The sequence below is a fragment of the Sarcophilus harrisii genome, chromosome 2 (genome assembly GCF_902635505.1).
Source record: "Sarcophilus harrisii chromosome 2, mSarHar1.11, whole genome shotgun sequence".
NCBI lineage: Eukaryota > Metazoa > Chordata > Mammalia > Dasyuromorphia > Dasyuridae > Sarcophilus > Sarcophilus harrisii.
In genome coordinates, this window is record NC_045427.1 from 261,937,676 (window position 1) to 261,957,513 (window position 19,838).

A 19,838-nucleotide genomic window follows, 5' to 3' on the forward strand; every position below is an offset into this window, starting at 1 on the left:
GCTTTGCCCCCTGGGAATTGAAGTTTTCTCGGCGCTCACCGAAGGCTACTTGCTCGAGAAAAAGAACTACTCTTCCCAGCAGGCATCGCTCTAGATCAGCTGGGCTGAGGCCGGTCGATCCAAAGGCTTCCTGGGCTATTAAGGGTTGGGGGCGCCGGGAGTCGAGAGTTGTAAGGAGCGTGTTCGCCGCTCGCATCTTCTTGTGGCCCTAAGAAAAGTCTGTCTGTGAAGGGCACTGCCCTGCGGAGCGAGGAACCGGTCTGTTCTGCCCTGGAAATGGAGGGCAGGTGCTATGGTTGCGCGGTCAAGTTCACTTTATTCCGAAAGGAGGCAAGTGTAGCCGTCCCCAGAGCTTGGGGGCGGCGCGCCCTCCCCCTGTAACAAGCAGCCTGCCTCTGGCCCACCCCCACCGTCCTTCCCTGGGCCCCCACCCCTTGGCTCCCATCATGCGGGCTGCCCTTATCTGCCCTCTCCCTTCTCGCCTGACCTTTTGGGTCAGCGTGTCCGCGCGGCTTTCCACGCCCCCAGAACCTGGCCCCGAGCAGGGGTTCCCTGAGTCCCCGGGGAGGGGGAGGGGGTGGTCCCGGGCCTGGCACCGGCGCGCCTCCTAGACTGCAAGAAGGACTCCCTCCGTGTGTGAGGGACCACATCAGACTAGAACGGAAGGAGGCGGCATCTCCTTGTGCCACCCTGTGCCAGGGACGGACGAAGGGCCGAGCTTCACGCCGCCCCTCGCCGAGGGCAGCGCGCGGAGAAGCGGGCAAGAGTTAAGCTCCGGGAAGGCCCCTGGTGGAGGAGGATGCTTTCCCCGCTGCCCGCGCGCTGTGCCCGCGCTTTCCCGCTCAGAGCCGCGTGGGTTCTGCCTCCTGGGAAGGAAGAAGGGCCCCGCAGGCCCGGCCGAGGGTCAGCGTGGGCCTGTTTTTGTGCAGTGTGGCTGTAAGAACTGCGGGCGCGCCTTCTGCTCCAGCTGCCTGCCCTTCAGTGCAGCCGTGCCGCGCCTGGAGCGGACCCAGCAGAAGGTCTGCAGGGCGTGCTACGAAGCCCTGGCCAGGTGAGCGAGAAGCGCAGCCCAGCGGCGGGGCGGTGGTGAGCTGGGGAAGCGGAGAGGGAAGGGGAAGGCTCACCTTCGCGCTCGCCCCCCTGAATTCCTAAGCCTGTGATAGAGGGGCTAGCGCAGGAAGGCTCGGCGAGGGCCGGAGCGGGGCTGCCCCGCGGGGTGACAGCCGCCCTGGGCTTCCTGTGACTCCGAGCTTGCTCCCTGCAGAGGCCCGGCCGAGGCCAGCGTCTCCAAGCGGTCGCCACCGGAGAACTACAAGAAGTGAGTGCTGGAGGGGCGAGGGCCGGGGTGAGCATGAAGATAGGGAATCCCCCCCACGCCGAGCTGGGGTTCTCCCTGTGGAGACTACCTTGTGACCAGATGAGGATAGCACACTGCGGAGAGGTTCCTCCTCTGCAGCCTGCCAGGCCCCGTATTCTGCCTTGTGATGCCCATCAGGGTACAGAACCTACACCAGTTTGTACTCATTCAGCCCCGGCCTCTTTGAGACAGTCTCCTTCTGGGAGAGATCGGGTACAATGTAAGCCAGAGCTTGCCGGCTAGATTTTCCTTTGAGGTGACAACTCTCTTCCAATGCAGACTTTGGAATTTCCTATTGAAAGTTGGAGGCGGCCTTTCCTTACCTGTCTCTCCTTACTTTGAGAAACCCAGAAAGTAGGCTCTTCCCTTGCATCCCTTCGCTTGCACCAATTACTGGCTCCTGTGGCCCTTGCTTTTCAGCACTCTTCATTCCCCACCCCAACAGGCGGGTTGCTGCGTTGGAGGCCAAGCAGAAGCTCGTGGTGCCCCAGGGCATAGGTCGGCCACAGGGACTATCTCAAGAAGACCAAGTCATTGCCAAGCGACTTGAGAAACTCCGCCAGGGGACCAAGCCTAGTAAGTGGGGTTTGGGATCCAGCTGAAAGCTGAGAAAGGGAACAAGCAGCAGATTTGGAGTCTTTGGGCTCAAAACTCATCTCTTTCACTTGCTCTGTCATTGATTTGGGGCGAGGGATGTCAGGTGTCTCACCTGTATAAAAAGAGGGCTGGATGAAATAACCTCTAAAGTCTCTTCTAGCTCTAAATCAATGATGCTTTGAAACCTGAATCATCGCAATGGTAAGGGGAACCGTTCCCCAGCGTCTAAGGGCCTCTGCACCGAGAGCTAGACACTAAAACTGAAGTAATTCTGGGACCTGACTGGTGGCTTCTTTATGTGCGCTTTGGTCAGAGGTGGTGCCTTCCCAGGCAGAGATTGAGGCAAGGCTGGCTGCTCTTCGGGATGAGCCTCGAGGCCCCATCCCTTCCACGGAGGAGATGGAGGACCGGCTAGCTGTGCTGCAGGGCAGAGTCCCCCCTTCCCAGGCTCCTCGGCCGGTAAGAGTGTGGCCCACCATGAGGGGTCAAAGACCTACCCAGCTGACCATGGTGGTAGGTTGAAGGATAGGTAGATAGAGAACAGCAGATGTTCAAATAGAGCCCACCTTTTATAAGCTGAAGGAGTCTTTATAATGATTCTTACCACTACCCCTCTATATTATATCTATTGCCAGGCTGGGTATCTTAATGGGGGTTGGAAGGAAGTACCCAAAGATTCATAGAGCAAATCTTTAGGTCCATGGTTAAAGCCACAAAGTTGATTATCAGAGTCCTAGGGTCTCTGTTGCCTCCTGGATGGTGTACCTGTTTCTGGACAGGAGCTGTGTTCAAATGCAGTTAGTACCCCATTCCCTCCCCCTCTATGAACTCCACGCCTTTTGGGTATCCCTTCCTAAGTGGGGTCCTCTCCACTGATCCAGGTCCACCAACCTCCTGACACCAGGACACAGGCCCAACAGGCAGAGGACCTTTTGACTCAGCTAGCAGCAGAGGTGGTGATCAATGAAAGCTGTGATCAAGAAACTCCATCGCCAGGTAATCTCTCCTCATCCCTGGGCCCGTCTACTCTCAGAGGAATGACTTAACTATCACTTTATGACAAGAGACCATTCTACTCCTCACTCCTTAGCTTCCCATGACTTCCTTTAGGTGTCTCTCTGCAAAATGACCTTAACCGGGACAGTCCAAGGAGCTGGAATATTGGCCCGGCTGAGCTGGCCCACCAGCAGCTGGAAGGAGAGAAGGGCAGGCTCCTGGCAGAGGCAGCAGCTGAGCTAAGGGAGGAGAACACCCGGCAGGAGAGGATCCTGGCCCTCGCCAAGCGGCTAGCTGTACTCCGGGGCCTGGACCCCGAAGGAGGTAAGGAACTGGGCAGGGGATCATGGGGATTGGGCCTGTAGTATAAAGGGCTGCTCCCGACCCACCATGCCTAGTATAGGGGCCCAGCAGGAATAGTACCACTTGGGGAAGTGCACCTGCCCCCTCTTCTGAGAAGGAGCAAGGAGTCAGCAAAGCTCAGGGCCCACCAGGGCAGGCAGCACTGGCTGACACCTGCCCCCTGAAGGCAGATCCAGGGCTTGGGGGGCCCAACAGGCAGATGGGTCCAGCTCTGAGCTTCCCTATGTCTCTCGCTTTCCTTAGAGCCCAACATAGAGCACTCATCTGAGCAAATGCTTGGGCAGGATGCGGCCTCTTTCCCCGGTCAGTCCCTAAGGCTGGTCTAATTGGGGCCCAGCCCGAGAGGGAAGCTGCCAGGGCAGGGTCAGTCCTCATGACCCCATGTTGCCAAGGGACATCGTTAAATCAATCTGGCCAGCAGTGGCTCCCTGACCTCCAGAATCAAACAGGCGCCTTCCTCCATGCCCTTCAGCCACTCTGGCCTCATGGCTGCTTCTCACACGGGACCTTTCAACTCCCAGAGCTTGACCTCCTCAGCCAATGTCCCCCCGAGCTTCAGATGCTCCCCCCCCCCCACTTGTCCAGCCCTAACCTCGGTCCCAACTTCTGGGGGCCGTCTTCCCCATCACTCCGGTCTCTTGTGAGGATTATGTCCCCTTCACACTGTCTCATCTGTACAGAGTTGGCTGCATATTGCCTCCCTCTTAGACTGAGTTTGAAGGCAAGGCCCTTTTTTTGTGTTCCTGGGTTTAGCACAGTACCTTGCCCATAACACTAAATAAGTGCTTATTTACTGTAAACTGGGCTGGGAGGGGAGGTTGATGTTCCCCCAGGGAAATCTGTATTCATTTCTTCCCCCCCTCCTTGCTTTTAGTGACCTTGCAGAATTATCACTTCCCTGATAGCGATGAGGATGAAGAAGAGGCCATCCAGAGAGTCCTTCAGCAGGCAAGGCCTTTCTGCCCGACACCTCCAGTTTCTTGCCTGTCTCCTGCACCTACCTCACTGGGTCATCCCCCTCCCTCTGCCAAACCTGTGCCCCCAGAATGCACAAATGCCCCCTCCCCAGGACTGGGGGGCGATTTCTATCCACGCACACTCCCAAGTTCTGTTTTATGCTCCCCAATGACAATGGGGAAACAGCAGCCAGAGGGGGGAGGAAGATGGGAGGCATGTGGCGGGGACTGAGCAAAGGTTGCAGGGAGGACCCTTAGGATTGTAGAGAAGAGGCTGCTCTGAGAACCCCCACTCTTCCTCTTTGCAGCTTACAGAAGAGGCTGCCCTAGACGAGGCAAGTGGCTTCAACATTCCTGCTAAGCAGGGGCCTCCATCCCGGGCCCAGCCTAAGGTGAGGGAGGCCACTGGACTCTCAAGTGTGGTACAGGGGGCCTGGGGCTCTGGATGGGAATCCCAACTCTTCTGCTTGCTGGCTGTAACAACTTGAGCGAGTCATTTAACTTATTTGGGACTCAGTTTCCTTCTCTGTAAAATGAGGGGTCCCTTCCGGCTTAAATTGTATGCTTCTGTCCATCTTTGATATTGAGAAGGGTCTGCACCCCAGTGTCCCTTGGGGCATAACCCTCTATCTCTGGCCCTTCCACTTTCTCCAGGCCCCCGTTGTGGCCCCCAATACCGACTCAGAGGCGGAGGAGGAGCTACCCTGGTGCTGCATCTGCAATGAAGACGCCACACTGCGCTGCTATGGTTGCGACGGCGACCTTTACTGCCTACGCTGCTTCCGGTGGGGGAAGGGTCCCCCACTAGGCTGCCAAGGGCCTTTGGGAGGTGGGAGGCCCAGGGACTATGCCTTCTTCAGATTAGTGCTCCTGACACTGCCTTTTTTGCCTACAGGGAGGGTCACGATGCCTTTGAACGGAAGGAGCACCGAACATCTGTCTACCACCCCCCCTGCACAAGAGGAGAGCACTAACTCCTGCTGGGGTCTTGCTGGAAAGGCAGCGCCTGGGAAAGAGGCCCAGAGGTCGGGAGTTCCTAGTGCTCCCTGCGCCTCAGAGGGTGCTCCTTGGGGGTGCTACTCAGAGGGAGGAGCTGATGCATGGGGGAGCCCTCCTCTGCAGCCTTGGCTGCCCAAGGAGGAGGCTGGATTCTCCTTCCTGAGACAGGGAAGGGCAGTTCAAGTCAGGGCCACTGCCAGAGGAGGGGAAGGAAGCAGGGACCACCAAGGGTTTTAATGCTTACTCTACTAATATCACCAGTCTTAAACCTGGCCCAAAGAACTATTCTCCCTCCAGATCCACAGTACCTCATTATCCCCTAATTAAATGTATTGATTCCCCAAAACTTGTGTCCTGTCTTCCCTCAAGCCACAGGAAACATGAGTCTGAGGCAGCAGGGGTGAGGGGCAAGAGCAGGCCAGGGCTGGGCCCCGGACCGAGCAGGGATCCGGCTTCTCACCACCAGCATTAGATAGCCTGACAGGAACACCTCAATTTCCTCAGTGCTTCTGCCGCTGGCCCTGAGAGTAGGAGGGATGCTCGAGCCTGGGGCCAAGGCCCACCATGCCCCTTAACTCTTATTGCTTCGCCAGGCCCCAGCTTGGATCCTGGCCCAAAGTCCGTGCACTAGCAGTGCCCTTCAGAGGCAACTAGGTGGTGGGGCAGCAGATGTAGCATGAGACCTGAAGTCAGGGAGACCTGGATTCAAATGTGGCCTCAGACACTTTCTAGCTGTGTGACCCCCGGCAGGTCAAGTCACTTAACTCTGCCTCAGTCTCCTTATCTGTAAAATGGCAGGATCGAGAGAGAGAACAATCGTAAAGCTGTCACAACCATCAACATAGCCCTTTACCACCTGTCTGCCCTCCCTTTACCCTAGCCTCCCCATGACTTTTGCTACAAACAGCTAATAATTATTTCATCCCATTTCCCTCTGGGCCAATAAAACTCCACACATATCTTTTCCATAGGCTTTATCCTTCTAGATTCAAAACATGAGTCAGGGGCTTGCCAAGGAGCCCTAGAGGTGGTGACCCGGGTCCCTTGTCCAATCTCAGAGGGGGTCGGGGGGCTGGGCTGCCAATGCCATCAGGCTGAAGCTGTACATCTCCCATGTCCCCTCAGGCAGTGTCCACACATCTCTCATCCTACCAGTTCCCTGGCCCATGTATCCTGAAGGAGTTCGGGCCCCCCACAAAGTCCGGGGCTGTGCTGGGAGGCAGGAAGAGTGTGGCCTACAGGGTCCATAATCCGTGGGCTCTAAAGGTCGGTGAGGCCGAAGGGAAGGTTTCATTTCTGAGGCCGGCTGAGCCTCCGCAGTTTCTTGAGGCGCCTAAGCAGCTCAGAGATAAAGGGCTGCAAAGGGAAAAGATGCTGCAGTTACTTGCACGTCTCACGTCTGCTTCCACCCCACTACAGCTGTCTCTGGGAGGTGCTGACCACGATCCACCTCGCTAAAGGATCTGCCTTCCACAGCAACTTGATGAGACTCCCCCGGAGGCCCTTCTCACCAGGAGAACGCGGCACACAGCTACAAGATTATGCAATGGTCATGTCTGGCGGACATGGCCCCTTCCAGCAGCCAGGCAATCCAGGCCGGCCAGCGGCCTTGTGATGTACAGAGAGAGCCGCCTGCCCCCAGAGAGAGGCCAGTGGGGACTGGGGGTGGCCACCAAAGAGCATTCTCATTCTTTTGTGGTGGTTTGCTCACATTTTTTTTTCTCTCATTTTTCCCTTTTTGATCTGATTTTTCTTGTGCAGCATGATAATTGTGGAAAATATATATGTTTAACATACATTGGATTATTTGTTGTCTGGGGGAGGAGGTGGAGAGAAGAAAGGGAGAAAAAAATTGAAGCGCAAGGTTTTGCAAGGGTGAATGTTGAAAATTTAACTCTGCATGTAATTTGAAAATAAAAAGCTAAAGATAAAACAGTCCCTTCTAAGATGACCTTCCACCAAACTCCATCTGTGTCTTATATGTATCCATTTATTGATAACTTGTTCTCGCTACTAAAAGGTAAGCTTCACTGAGGCAAGGACTGTTTTTGCCTTTGTATCCCCAGCCTAACATCCAATAAGCACGTAATAAATGCTTGTTGATCAATAAACCTGACACCTACTTCGGCCTCCTCTTATTCCCTGAGCAAACTGAACACACTCACCTCTGTAGGACTGACACATTCTTGGAGTATTGTCTAGGAAAAAGAGAGAAGACTGAGTGACTGTAAGATGGCAAACCCTTCCCACAAACCTACAGCCTCTGCACCCTCCCCCAGTTCACACTCATTGTTCATGGGGAAAAAATTTCAAGTCCTTCCTCAAAAGGAACTTGAGGCACTTTCCTAGTCTTCAATTAGCCCTCTATCCAGTAATCTGATCACCCCCAGAAAGAGCCTCCATCTAATTGTCTGTTCCTCCTTTCCCAATGATCTTCCAACGCCCTACCACAGACTTCCTGTTTCCCTATAAAATAATCTGGGATGGAGTCTCCTGATCCCACCTGCAGTTTTGTTTTCTGTTCTTCTGTGGAGAGTTCAACAAAGTCTTCTAGGTCAAATTCGGGCACAGAGGACAATGATTGATCCTGTAATGGAATCAGATTGGTATAAGAGCAAAAGCAACGATCTTATATTTAGTAGCAGTGAGACCCTAGGTAAGTCACAATCCCTCTGAGAAATTTGGACTCAAATGAGGTCGTGGATGTAAAACATTTTGCAAGCCTTAAATTGATAAATGCCAATTATTATCATCACTCTCATTATTATTAGCCTACATGGACCAGCCTCTGGTCTGGTGATGACTTCATTCCCTGGGCCTTCTACTGAAGATCTCAAGCAAAAGTTTAGAGCAATACAGGGATGTGCTGGTAAATGTTTAACAACCAGACTCTCTAAAGGGGTAAAAATTATATGTCATTTTCCAGTCATGTCCAAGTCTTCATGACCCCATTTGGGGTTTTCCTGGCAGAGATACTAGAGAAGTTGATCATTTTCTTCTCTAGCTCATTTTACAGATGAGGAAACTGAGGCAAACAAGGTTAGTGACTTGCCACTAACTTACACATAAGGACCTGAATGACTACATACTGACTTCGAAAATCATATCATGGTACTATCCATGTTCTATGGTGGACAATCAGGTGGATTCAGATATTTACTATCTGTGTGACCCTGGCCATGTCATTTCACTCTGTTTGCTTCAGGGTCCTTATCTGTAAAATGAGCTGGAAAAAGAAATGGCAAGCCACTCTAGTGTATCTGCCAAGAAAATCCCAAATGGGACCATGAAGAGTCAGACAAGACTAAATAACAACAATAGCATATTCTATTGTATTTTCATTCATTTTATTAAATATTTATATTTTAATCTGGTTCATTAGCACTTTGACACCTGCAGTCTAGACAATCAACAACGCAATAAATCATCAACACTTATATGGAAATTTAATGACAGGATCTAGACAGATAGAGCTTGCTCCATCCATTCATCTATTCATGCATATGCATCTCTATTTTTCTACTTATCTACCTATTTATCTATTTATCTAATCTATATATATATCTGTCTATTTATATTTATCTCAATTGAATTACTTGTAAAGTGGGTATAATAATAATTGTATTACCTACTTCAGAAACTTTAAAAGTTTTAATTTTTAAATATTTTTATTTTTAATTTAATTTTAATATGTAACTAGTAATTTAAATACTTAATTTAATAATTAGTATAAGTAATAATAAATTAAATTATTTTAAATAAAATTTAAAAATAAATAATAATTTTAATATTTAAAAATATTGCCTTTTCTACCCCCATAACATTTCTCACACCCAAATCCTTTCTATTCCTAAAGCCACCAGCCTTAGTTCTGGCCTCCATTGCTTCTCACCTTGACCATTACAATAGCCTACTCATTGGTCTCCCTGCCACAAGCTTCTGCCCCCCTCAATATAATACCTACAAAGCTGCCAAAGGAATTTTCTCCCTAAATATAGATTTGGTCCAATCCATCACCCCCAGAATCTTCCTATTGTCTCTAGGATGTTAGGCTTTCAAAGTTTTTTACAACCTGGCTCCAACCTATAGTTTCTATCTCATTATACATTACGCTCATCCTGAAATCTATGTTCCAACCAAACTGGTCTTACCTAGAATACCATCTCTTCTCTCCATGCATTTGCACTGACCCTCTGGAATGCACCCCCTTCCTCACTTCCCATTTATAGAATTCCTCACTTCCTTATTATTGTTCTATAAGAAATGACCAGCAGTATGATTTCAGAAAGGCCTGGAGAGACCTACATAAATTGATGCTAAGTGAAATGACCAGAACCAGATCATTATACACGGCAACAACACTATACGATGATCAATTGTGATGGACGTGGCTCTTTCCGATAATGAGACGATTCATACAACAGACTTGTGATGGAGAGCTATCTGCATCCAGGGAGAGGACTATGGGGACTGAATGTGGACCACAACATAGTATTTTCACCTTTTGTTGTTGTTGTTTGCTTGCTTATTTTTTCTTATCTTTTTTCTCCTTTTTGATCTGATCTTTTTGGTACAGTATGATAAATGTGGAAATATGTTTAAAAAAAAAAGGGGGGGGCACCTAGGTGACACAGTGGATAGGGTACTGGCCCTGAAGTCAGGAGGACCTTAGTTCAAATTCGACTTCAGACATTTAATACTTTCTAGTTGTGTGACCCTGGGCCAGCCATTTAACCCCAAATGCCTCAGCAAAAGAAAAAGGAAAAAAAAAGAATTTCTCACTTTCTGAAAGGTGTAATTCAAATGCAATCTTCTATACAAAGCCATTTTTATGTCCCCTCCCCAAAACAAACTTCTTGTATTTATTTTATATGTTTATTCTGTGTATTTAAAAAAAATTATTTCCAGTTCCAATTCTCTCCTCCAAGCACTTTCTCTACCCATTGAGAAAGCAAACAATATGGTATTAATTATATGTGTGAATTCATGCAAAACATATTTCCATATTAGACATCTTTCTGCATATACTTATTACTTTTTGGAGAAGGGAAGGCAATCTGAGTTAAGTGACTTGCCCAGGGTCATATAGCTAGTTAGGTCTGAGCACATTTGAACTCAGCTCCTTCTGACTCCAGGGCTGGTACTCTATCCACTACACCACCTAGGTACCCCACTGTATATAATTATTATTTTTTCTTTCTTTCTTTCTTTTTTTTATTAAAGCCTTTTATTTTCAAAACATTTGCATGGGTAATTTTCAATATCAATCCTTGCAAAACCTTGTGTTCCAATTTTCTCTCCTCTTCTCCCATCCCCTCCCCTAGATGGCATATATGTTAAACATGGTAGAAATATATGCTAAATCCAATATATGCATACATATTTATATAATTATCTTGCTGTACAAGAAAAATCAAATCAAACAGAAAAAAAATGAGAAAGAAAATAAAACTCATTGCATATACTTATATAGATGCCTATTATCTCCCCTTCTCAATAGAATGTAAAGCCTATGAGAATAGGGATTGTTTTATTCTTTGCCTTTATATCTCCAGAGCCAACACATAGAAGGTGTTTGAATGATTATTTGGTGAAGCTGAGGAGAAAATTAAGGTAGGGGACTCTAACTACTGTAATGGGTGAAATCTGAAGTAACTAGGAAACAAAGATTCAAGCTGAATTATTGTGAGAAAATGGAGAATTCTTTACATCAATCTTCAGATCTGACTGGGTTTCTGGTCAGCATAACTCAGGTCCTTAGTTAAGAGTCTCTAAGCAATAGGTGAGATGGTCCAGCTTCCTAGTCACACAGGGTTGGGTTCAAACAATACAACAAAGCTTTTTCACAATTCCCATAATTGAACAGAGTTTTCTCATAAGGCAGCAAATGGACCAGGCCCATAATTGAATAGAAACAGAACTGAGCTAGATCCGTAATTGAGTCAGAAGACAATCAGTGTGGTTCACTCAATCCGCACAATTCCCACACTACTGGAACCCTTCCCCCAAATTTAGAATCTCTGCTTAGCTTCTGTATCCCTTCCCCTCAATTACATTCTGAGAATTGTATTTTTGTCTTTCCAGAAGGAAATCAGAAGAACTGAGTTCAAATTCCACCTGGCAGTTATTACCTGTGCATCTATAGGTTACTCAAGTTTCTCTGGATCTCAGTTTCCTGACTTGGAAAATGAAATTGTTGGGTGCCTTAGATGCCCTTTGGGGTCCATTTCAGCTTTGACTTATTACCCATGTCCTGTTTTAGGTCAATAAAGCCATGGTGATGCTGAGTCTTTCCCCTTGGGGACTCTGGCATAAAACCCAGGCTCATATTCATATGGATTAGGTTAGGAAGACAGAGAAAGCCCAGGATGAGAGAGATCAAAATATAAAATCAATAAATAGGTAAAGTAAGAAGTGACTTCCAGATAGTGAGAATATAGCCTGGGAGTAATGGATCAATCCATAGGCACACCTACTATGTGCGAGGTATTATGAATACAAAGACAAAAGGGATGGTACAGAGGGCAATAGAAATGGATCAAAAGTCAGAAGCCTTGAATTCAAATCCCATTTCTCCAGTTTCTATTATGAGACTTGTACAAGACCTTCCTCTACTCTGGGCCCCTCTCTCCTCACCCATAAAATAAGACAGTTGTTGGACAAAAGGACCCCCAAACTCCTCCCACATGCTCATGATTTCAAGGAGCCAATCTGGCAGGTGGGGAAGGGGAGATTAGAACACTCACGAGAGTAGAGTGGGGGATGGACCAGGCTATTATAATGGCCCTGACCCCTGTCCACAGTGAACAGCTAGCTGGGATTTCCCCAGCTACAGTCCTCCTTCCTGCTGAAGAATGGGAGCCACACCAACTCTTGGCACTTTGGACAGTTGCCGTGGTAACTTGGTGTCAAATTCCGGACAGTGCTTAGGAGTGGTATTCTAGCATACCTGAGTGTTTTTCTCTTTGTCTGGGCCTCCCTAACTTAGTTGTTGGGCTTTTTGTTTGTTTGTTGTTTTTCTTCTGCTGGGTAAAATGCAGTTTTCTTAGTAATCATTTTATTCTGATTCTAGGAGTATGCTTATGATATGAAAATTTTGATCTAAGAATATGAGAATTTGAAATGGCAAAAAATAGTTCTTTAGAGAAGAAGAGAACAGAGAGAGGCAGACAGAAATAGAGAAAGAAAGAAGAGGGAAAAAAAGAGATAGAGAGAGAAACAAAAAGAGGGGGAGAGAGAGACACACACAGAGAAACAGAGACAGACACACAGAGACAGATACACAGAGAGACACAGAGACAGAAAGACAGACAGAGACAGAGATAGAGACACACAGAGAGAGACAGAAACAGAGAAACAGAAAGACACAGAGAGAGAGAGAGACAGAGACATAAGGAGAGAGAGGAAGAGAGAGAGAGAGAGAGAGAGAGAGAGAGAGAGAGAGAGAGAGAGAGTCTAAGTCACAAAGAAACTCTAACCCTCCTCCTGCAGTACAATGCCTACTAGTACCAAGTGTACCAACACTTCAGACATTTCATCTATAAAAGGGGGATAATAATAGCACCTACCTCCCTTGGTTGTTATGAGGATAAAATAAGATAATACATATAAAATGCTTTGCAAAATTACCCTATAAGTGTGAGCTAATACTATTATCATTATTTTGCTTAAGTAATCATTACTAGTTGACATCAAAAAAGAACAAAATAGAATACAAACTTATTATCCTGATATTCAAAGCCCTTCACACTTTGCTCCAGACAAGTTCCCTTTCACCCATTCTGTCAATTAGACAGCCAGGTTAGATTAATAGATGCTGCTCAATTCCATGCAATCAAGGATTCCCCCACTCCTGAACATCATTCTGTCTACCTCTCTGACAATCATCTTCCTCCAAAGCCCAGCTCAGGTGCCTCCTCTTTCTTTAAGCCTTTCCTAATCTACTGAAAATGTCCTTCTCTTGGACCATTTTGGGTCTTTCCTTTGTCTTTATCTTTTTACTTGGTATCAGGCTTGTGTACCTTTGTTGCCCGTTGGATTGGTGTGGTGGAAATAGTTCTTGGTTTGAAGCCAGAAGATCCAGATTCAAATCTATCATTGCCATTCCCATCTTCTATTGTGTCACACCCATTTCCAGTGAGTATGTGGGCATTTTCACTGTCTGTTCCCCATTCCTAGAATTTTCTATTTCTGCATTCTAGCTTTCTTCAAGTTCTAGTTTAAATCTCACCTTTTACAAGAAGCCTTTCTTGAACCCCCCAGAGCCTTTCCTTTATTGATTATTGCTCCAATAATCCTGAGTATAGTTCATCTGTGCATAGTTATTTGCATATTGTCCCTCCATCATTGTGGTCTCCTTAAGGACAAGGAACTACCTTTTGCCTTTCTTTATATCCCCAAATTACTTTACTTCTTTGGGCTCAGTTTTCTCATTTGTAAAATGAGGGGTGTAGACTAGTTGTTGTTTTTTATCTTTTTATCTCCATCCTGGAAAGTGTTCAGATAGTTATCAAAGTGCCTGGAACATAGCAGTTATTAAAAATTTGTTGAGATGAAGAGTAGAATGTGCCATTTGATTTGAGGTTTCCATTGCTAGTCTCTATCCCAAATAATAAGAAGCATTTACACAAACCCCCTTTTGAATTCACTCAGTGTATTTCAACTAGAACTCATTATCTCCCCCTAGGGAAACCCACTCCACTTTTTAACTTCTCTCTTGTTGAGGGGGTCACCATCCAATCACCCAGGTATGCCATCATCATTCAGGTAATTGACCTTAGAGTCAGAAGAAAGAAAGAAAGAAAGAAAGAAAAATGAAAAAAAGAAAGAGAGAGAGAAAAAAGACAGAGGAGGAACAGAAAAAGAAAAAGAGAGATAGAAAGAGGGAGGGACAGAAAAAGAAAAATAGAAAGAGGGAAGGACAGAAGGAGAGAGAAAGAGAGAGATCTGAATTCAGAGGAAGTTCTTTGAAGATTTTTGAATGTCAAGCAAAAGATTGTTTATTGATCTTGGAGGCAATAGGAAGCTACTAGAATATATTGAGTAGTGGAAGGGTGACATGGATTTTTAAAGAAGATGAATTTTATGGCTGAATGAAGAATGGAATGAAACTGGGAGAAATCTGTAGCAGGCAGAACAAGCAGCAGGCTTGTTAGGAGTAGTCTATGGGTGAGATGATAAAGGATCTGCACCATAAGGATACTTACTAGTGTCAAAGGAGAGAAGGGAACATATTGAAGAGAAGGTACCTGAAGGTAAAATCAATTGTGTTTGACAACAGATTAGACGGAAAGAGTGAGAGAATGAAGAATAGCTGAAGACATAGGTTTTGAGCTGAGGTAAATGGAAGGATAGGGGTAGCTAATGGCTTGAGGATAGAGAGCTGGGTCTGGAGTCAGGAAAATTCATCTTTCTGAGTTCAAATCTGGCCGCAGACTTACTAGCTGTGTGAAACCTAGACAAATCATTTAACCCGGTTTGTAAAATGAGCTGCAGGAGAAAATGACAAACTACTCCAATATTTCTCTCAACAAAATCCCAGACACAATTGAACAATAAATAGGGAAGTCAGGGGGAGGGTTTTAGGACAAATTGAGTCTAGGCATTATGGAGTTCTAGGTGTTCAATAGGCAATTAGAGATGCAAAACTAGACTAAGTCAGCAGAAAGGTTAGGGTTGGATAAGTAAATTTCAAATTCATTTGCATAGAGATGATAATTGAGTCCAAGAGGGCTGATGAGATCACCTATAGAATCTCTAGCTTCCAGGAAAGCACAGTTCAGATAACATCTGAAGGAGGCCTTTCCTGATAATCCAATCAATAAGGACTCTCATTCTCCCCTCCTTAGAAGTATCTTACAATCATATGTATTTTGCATTTTCTTGGCTATGCTTATTTTTTCTCTCTTAAAATAATGAAAGCTCCTTGAGGGCAGAGTGACCTTCATTTTTGTTCTGTTTCCCAAGCCTACCATAATCCTTGTCATGGGCACAAAATATGGGTTCAGTAAATACTTAGTGAGTTGAATCAAATTCCTAATATTATCTCTAATTATAAATCTAATTACACAATCTAATGGTAAATCATACAAATATGCTCAAAACAACTGAACCTGAATGTTGTGATATTGTAAAAATTAAATAGTCTCAAAGAGGAAATATAAAACACCTGCTCTAATTCCTTTAACCAGGTGGAGTCTGTGGGTGTGGAACACTGCATATAATGTCAGGTTTGGTTTTTTTTTTAAATGTGAATTTTTTTCCTCTTCCCTTTTAAAAAAAATTGCTATGAAGTATGGCTCTGGGTGTGAAGACACATGGGGAAATGTAGGTGATATATATATAAAATCATCAATAAAAATCTGTTTTAAAAAAAAAAAAACATTCCTCTGGGAGAGGAAAACATTATTTCCTCGGGGAGGGAAAAGTTTGGATCCATGAATTAAAAGAGAATAAGGGCAAAAGAATAAATCGGAAGACACAGTGTCTATGGACATCTATTTGAGCCCAGCTCTGCTTAGTAGAAAAAGTGACAGCTTCCTATGAAGACCAAAATATATCTTTGCCCCATCTGGGAAGCAAAGGACCAGGAAGAAGAAAAGTAAATTTATTAAACATTCAGTATGTCAGGAACTATGCTAAGCACTTTACAAATAATTTCTCATTTGAACGTCACAGCAACCTTGTGAGGTAACTGCTTTATTATCCCTATTTTATAGATGGGAAAACTGAAGCAGATAGCAAGCTGTTAAATGACTTGCCTAAGGTCATTTAGGGTTTTAGGCATTAAGGCTGAACTCCAAGGCTGATCCGGCCCAGTCCTACATTCACTGTGCCACTAGCTGCCTCTGAAGCGCCAGAGAAAACTAGAGCCAGAATTAGAAATTAGTTGGGAGAGAAAGTGCAGATTAACAGACTAGCACCAATTCTGAGCTACAGTCTTTTTTGGGACCATGTTTATGAAATTAAATTAAGTAAGATCTATACTGCTTCGTGTTTTTCAAAACACTTATATTTATTCAACACAATCACCCTAATTCCATGCAGTCAGTGAGCCTCCAACCTTTGGTCCCTAGAATATCAAAACTTGGAAGGATTTTTTTTTCCTTGTTGTCCTAAGTATATCTTTTTTTAAAATAGCCTTTTATTTTTCAAAATTCATGCAAAGAGTTTTCAACATTCACCTTTGCAAAACCTTGTGTTTCAAAATTTTCTCTCTCCTTTCCTCCTCCTCCCCTAGACAGCAAGTAATCCAATTAGGTTAAACATGTGCAATCTTCTAAACATATTTAGAAGGAATTTCTAAGATAATTTTATCTGACTACATGTTATCTTCCCCATAGATTGTAAATTCCCTGAGCTCAGGAAAAACTTCAGTTTTGCTTCTGAATCCCAGGATCCAAAGTACTTAGCACAGGGTCTAATACATAGTAATCCCTTATTAAAAACTTGTTCATTGATTCACTGATGAATTTATCAATCTAGTTCAAGTCCCTGATTTTATAGATGAGGAAAATGAAACAATCAAGAAGGAGACTCCGAGATCTCCCATCAAGAGATTAGCAGAATCAGGACTAGAATAAAGGTCTCCAGATAGCCAACGATTTTTAGCTTTCTATTTTAAAGAGATTTTTATTGATATCTTTTGTTTTTAATCGCTTAGCTTTCCCTCCTGTACTCCTCACCACAGAATAAACATTTAATAATCATTTCTTAATATCCCCATTTTATAGATGATGAAAGTAAGACCAGAGAGATCTTGCCCAAGGTCCCACAGAACTTAGAGGGAGACCTAGGTGGTACAGATAATAGAGTTCTTGATTTGAAGTCAGGAAAACAGCTTTAATCCAGCTTCATTTACTAACTGTGTGATTTTAGATAAATCGCTTGAGTTTTCTCAGTTTTCCCAACTGAAAAGTGAAGATAATAATGACACTTATTTCATATGTTGTTTTAAAAATCAAATGAAAGAAAAAATGGGGGTGTCTTTTTTAAAACTATTGAAATGCAGTTTTAAGCTATTGAAATGAAGCTAGCAAAAAGTGTACTAAGATTTTTGGAAGATCCTGCAGAAAGTGCTTTGCAAACTTTGAAGTCTTATCTAAATGCTAGTTATGATGATGATGATGATGATGATGATTATAGCCGGAACTAGAATCCACATTTCTTGACTCCTCCTTTTATTACTCCTGCTTGTTCTCAATGCTCTTTCCTTTATCCCATGCTGCTAAGGACATTTTTCTCTCTGAGGAGCAGCCCCTTGATATAAGTCCCATTTTTTGAAAGAGAAAGCTTTTATACCTGCTTGTGGCCCTGTCCCTTCAGCCTTTCTGATCTCCAACTCTTTTATCTATGTCCGTTCCGTTCCTCCAGCCAACCCCTTTGCTTTTCCCAGTCATCCCCAAATCCCCATTTGTCCACACCTGGTACAGCTCCTGGAGCTGGGAATCCATCCATTCCTCTGTCTCTAGCCACATCTGTAGCTGTCCCCGGTCATACTTCATTGTCAGACGGCTTGGTTTCCGGCTCTTTGGGCCTGGGGCTTTGGAAGAATCCAGCTGGGATTTTGAGTGCCCTTCCTTGGACGTTTTACTTTCAATGACAGAAGCCCACTGCACCTGCTTACTGTGGCTCTCTGGATTCCCGTTGGGCACTGAGCCAGAGGGAGAAGGTCTTGAGGAAAGCATGGATGTCCAGGCGTAGGCAAGGAGCTGGGAAAAACTGCTCTGGCACTGACCAAGATAGGATTAAAGAAGACCAGGAGGAAGGAAGGAAGGGGCTGAGAGACTGCTCTTAGGTGCTGGGAGGGGCCAAAGGACAGATCCACTGGAGTTTTCCCAGGGAGCTCCAAATGCCAGCCTCCTAGCTCCTGCCCTCCAATAGGTGCTGTTTCAGAGATTAGTTTATTGTGCCGGGATGTAAGTGAAAATAATTGCAGAGGGTACAAAGAGCAAGCAGCCTCGGGATCCTGGGAGAAGCAAAGTTCCATGTCAGCAGCCCAGGCAAATAGAAGCAATTTAGCTTCTGAGCTGAGGGCTCTACAATCCACTGGACAGGGCTCGAGCTGAACCAGAGCTGGATGTTAGAGTGGGGTTTGGGTCTGAGCTGAGTCAATGAGCAGAGGCAAGAGCAAAATCAATTCAGGTGGACAAAGACTTTAAGTGCATTTATGATTATGAGAGACAGTGTGACACACTGAATAGAGGTTCTAAGTCAGGAAAATCTGGGTTCAAGTTTTCCTTCTGACATCTAAAGGCTAGGTGACCCTGGATAAGTGATTTAACTTTAATAACTAACTTGTAATCTTATAACAGAGGCAGTGTTGTTATGTCTTGGCAAAGGCAATTTCTTCATTTTGGCTCACTGGTTGAAGTAGAAGAATTGAAATATACCCTGTTCCCCATTGCCACTTCCAAACTCTGCCCCTCTTTCCATCACTCAGTAATGTCTCCACCTTTGAGGTTCATGCTTTTTATATCTATCACCCAATCAAAATCTGGGTTGCTGCTGTTTATAGACCTTCCCCTTCCTTCCTCAATGATTTCATTATCATCGGGTTAAAAATTTTCTCTCCTCTTCTCCTGTTCTCATATTAAGCCAATTCAATATTCATATCAAATATCCTGATCTAGTTCCTCAACCTACTTCTCTGCTGACACTTTGGGTGTCAACCACACCCAAAGATAGTTATAATCTTGATCCGGCCATCACCAATAAATGTACTACCTCCACATCCAATAATCCCCAAATCCACTTATCTGGTCATAATCTATAGGGTCTTCACCTCTCTGCCTTCCCTATCAAGCCACACTCATTTTTGTTTTTTAATTATAAGATCACATTTTAATTCCTGGATTTTCCATTTCAGCATTAACATCACCACTTGCATACAAATGGTATAAACAAGTACAGTGGTATTTTATAACACAAAGTAAATTTTGTCTAATGGAAAAAAAAAATTGCTTCATGTCTATACATATAGCTCATCTTCTCCAAACAATACCTGAAATTAAAATTGACTACAAAATCTCTAAAACAGAGAAACTGTTTCAGTTTAAACTATTCCAGGAAAAATGGACATGTAACACATTACAAGAGTGATCTCTATGTGGTGGATTGTAGCTGGTTTCATAGTTTTGAGCTTTTAATTATGGTTTGGGGATATTTTTCTCACTTTAGCATGATTTTAGATCATGGATGGGCAAACTAACATTAAAATATTTACAAATGTGGCAGTTAGAAGGTGCAATGGATAGAGCACTGGCCCTGAAGTAAGGAAGACCAGAGCTCAAAAATGAACTCAGACACTTAACACTTCTTAGATATGTGACCCATCTAACGCCAATTATCCCTCTCTCCCTCACATAAATTAGTTTTTAAAAATTTTAGAAAATATTTACACATTACTTGCTGCTCTTTAAAAATAAAATTTTAACTGTTTGCTTCAATTATTTTTGCAATTCATTTGTGTATCAAGTCATACTCTTTGTCCACAATCCTTCGACCTCTCATTTCTCTCCCTTACACTACCCACGCTCTCCTCTTTTCTCTATCTCAATCCTCTGGTGAAC

At 44.9% G+C, this 19,838-nt stretch overlaps 2 protein-coding genes across 5 annotated transcripts; one reads left to right on the forward strand and one right to left on the reverse strand.

Annotated features, from left to right (window-relative positions):
• Positions 1 to 154: 154 nt before the first annotated feature.
• On the forward strand, positions 155 to 7,008 carry ZFYVE19 (zinc finger FYVE-type containing 19). Of its 3 annotated transcripts, XR_004231953.1 has the most exons (12): positions 155 to 330; positions 930 to 1,051; positions 1,265 to 1,318; positions 1,778 to 1,933; positions 2,268 to 2,413; positions 2,836 to 2,950; positions 3,065 to 3,274; positions 4,188 to 4,261; positions 4,578 to 4,661; positions 4,924 to 5,054; positions 5,165 to 5,294; positions 6,688 to 7,008. XR_004231953.1 is itself a non-coding variant. In XM_031952100.1 (11 exons), exons 1-11 carry the CDS (start codon positions 293 to 295, stop codon positions 5,241 to 5,243), a joined length of 1,209 nt encoding a protein of 402 aa, XP_031807960.1. In that variant the 5' UTR covers positions 155 to 292; the 3' UTR covers positions 5,244 to 5,941. The 3 variants fall into 3 exon arrangements, 2 of the variants coding, with proteins under 2 accessions (XP_031807960.1, XP_012401524.2); XM_031952100.1 differs by lacking the exon at positions 6,688 to 7,008 and having other exon boundaries at positions 5,165 to 5,941; XM_012546070.3 differs by lacking the exon at positions 6,688 to 7,008 and having other exon boundaries at positions 277 to 330; positions 1,803 to 1,933; positions 5,165 to 5,942.
• On the reverse strand, positions 6,005 to 18,056 carry PPP1R14D (protein phosphatase 1 regulatory inhibitor subunit 14D). Of its 2 annotated transcripts, none has more exons than XM_003756017.3 (4): positions 17,691 to 18,056; positions 7,772 to 7,855; positions 7,434 to 7,466; positions 6,005 to 6,624 (listed from the first exon to the last, which is right to left on the reverse strand). In XM_003756017.3, exons 1-4 carry the CDS (start codon positions 17,952 to 17,954, stop codon positions 6,559 to 6,561), a joined length of 447 nt encoding a protein of 148 aa, XP_003756065.1. In that variant the 5' UTR covers positions 17,955 to 18,056; the 3' UTR covers positions 6,005 to 6,558. The 2 variants fall into 2 exon arrangements, 1 of the variants encoding a protein (XP_003756065.1); XR_004231954.1 differs by lacking the exon at positions 17,691 to 18,056 and adding an exon at positions 12,015 to 12,154 and having other exon boundaries at positions 6,009 to 6,624.
• Positions 18,057 to 19,838: the final 1,782 nt, after the last annotated feature.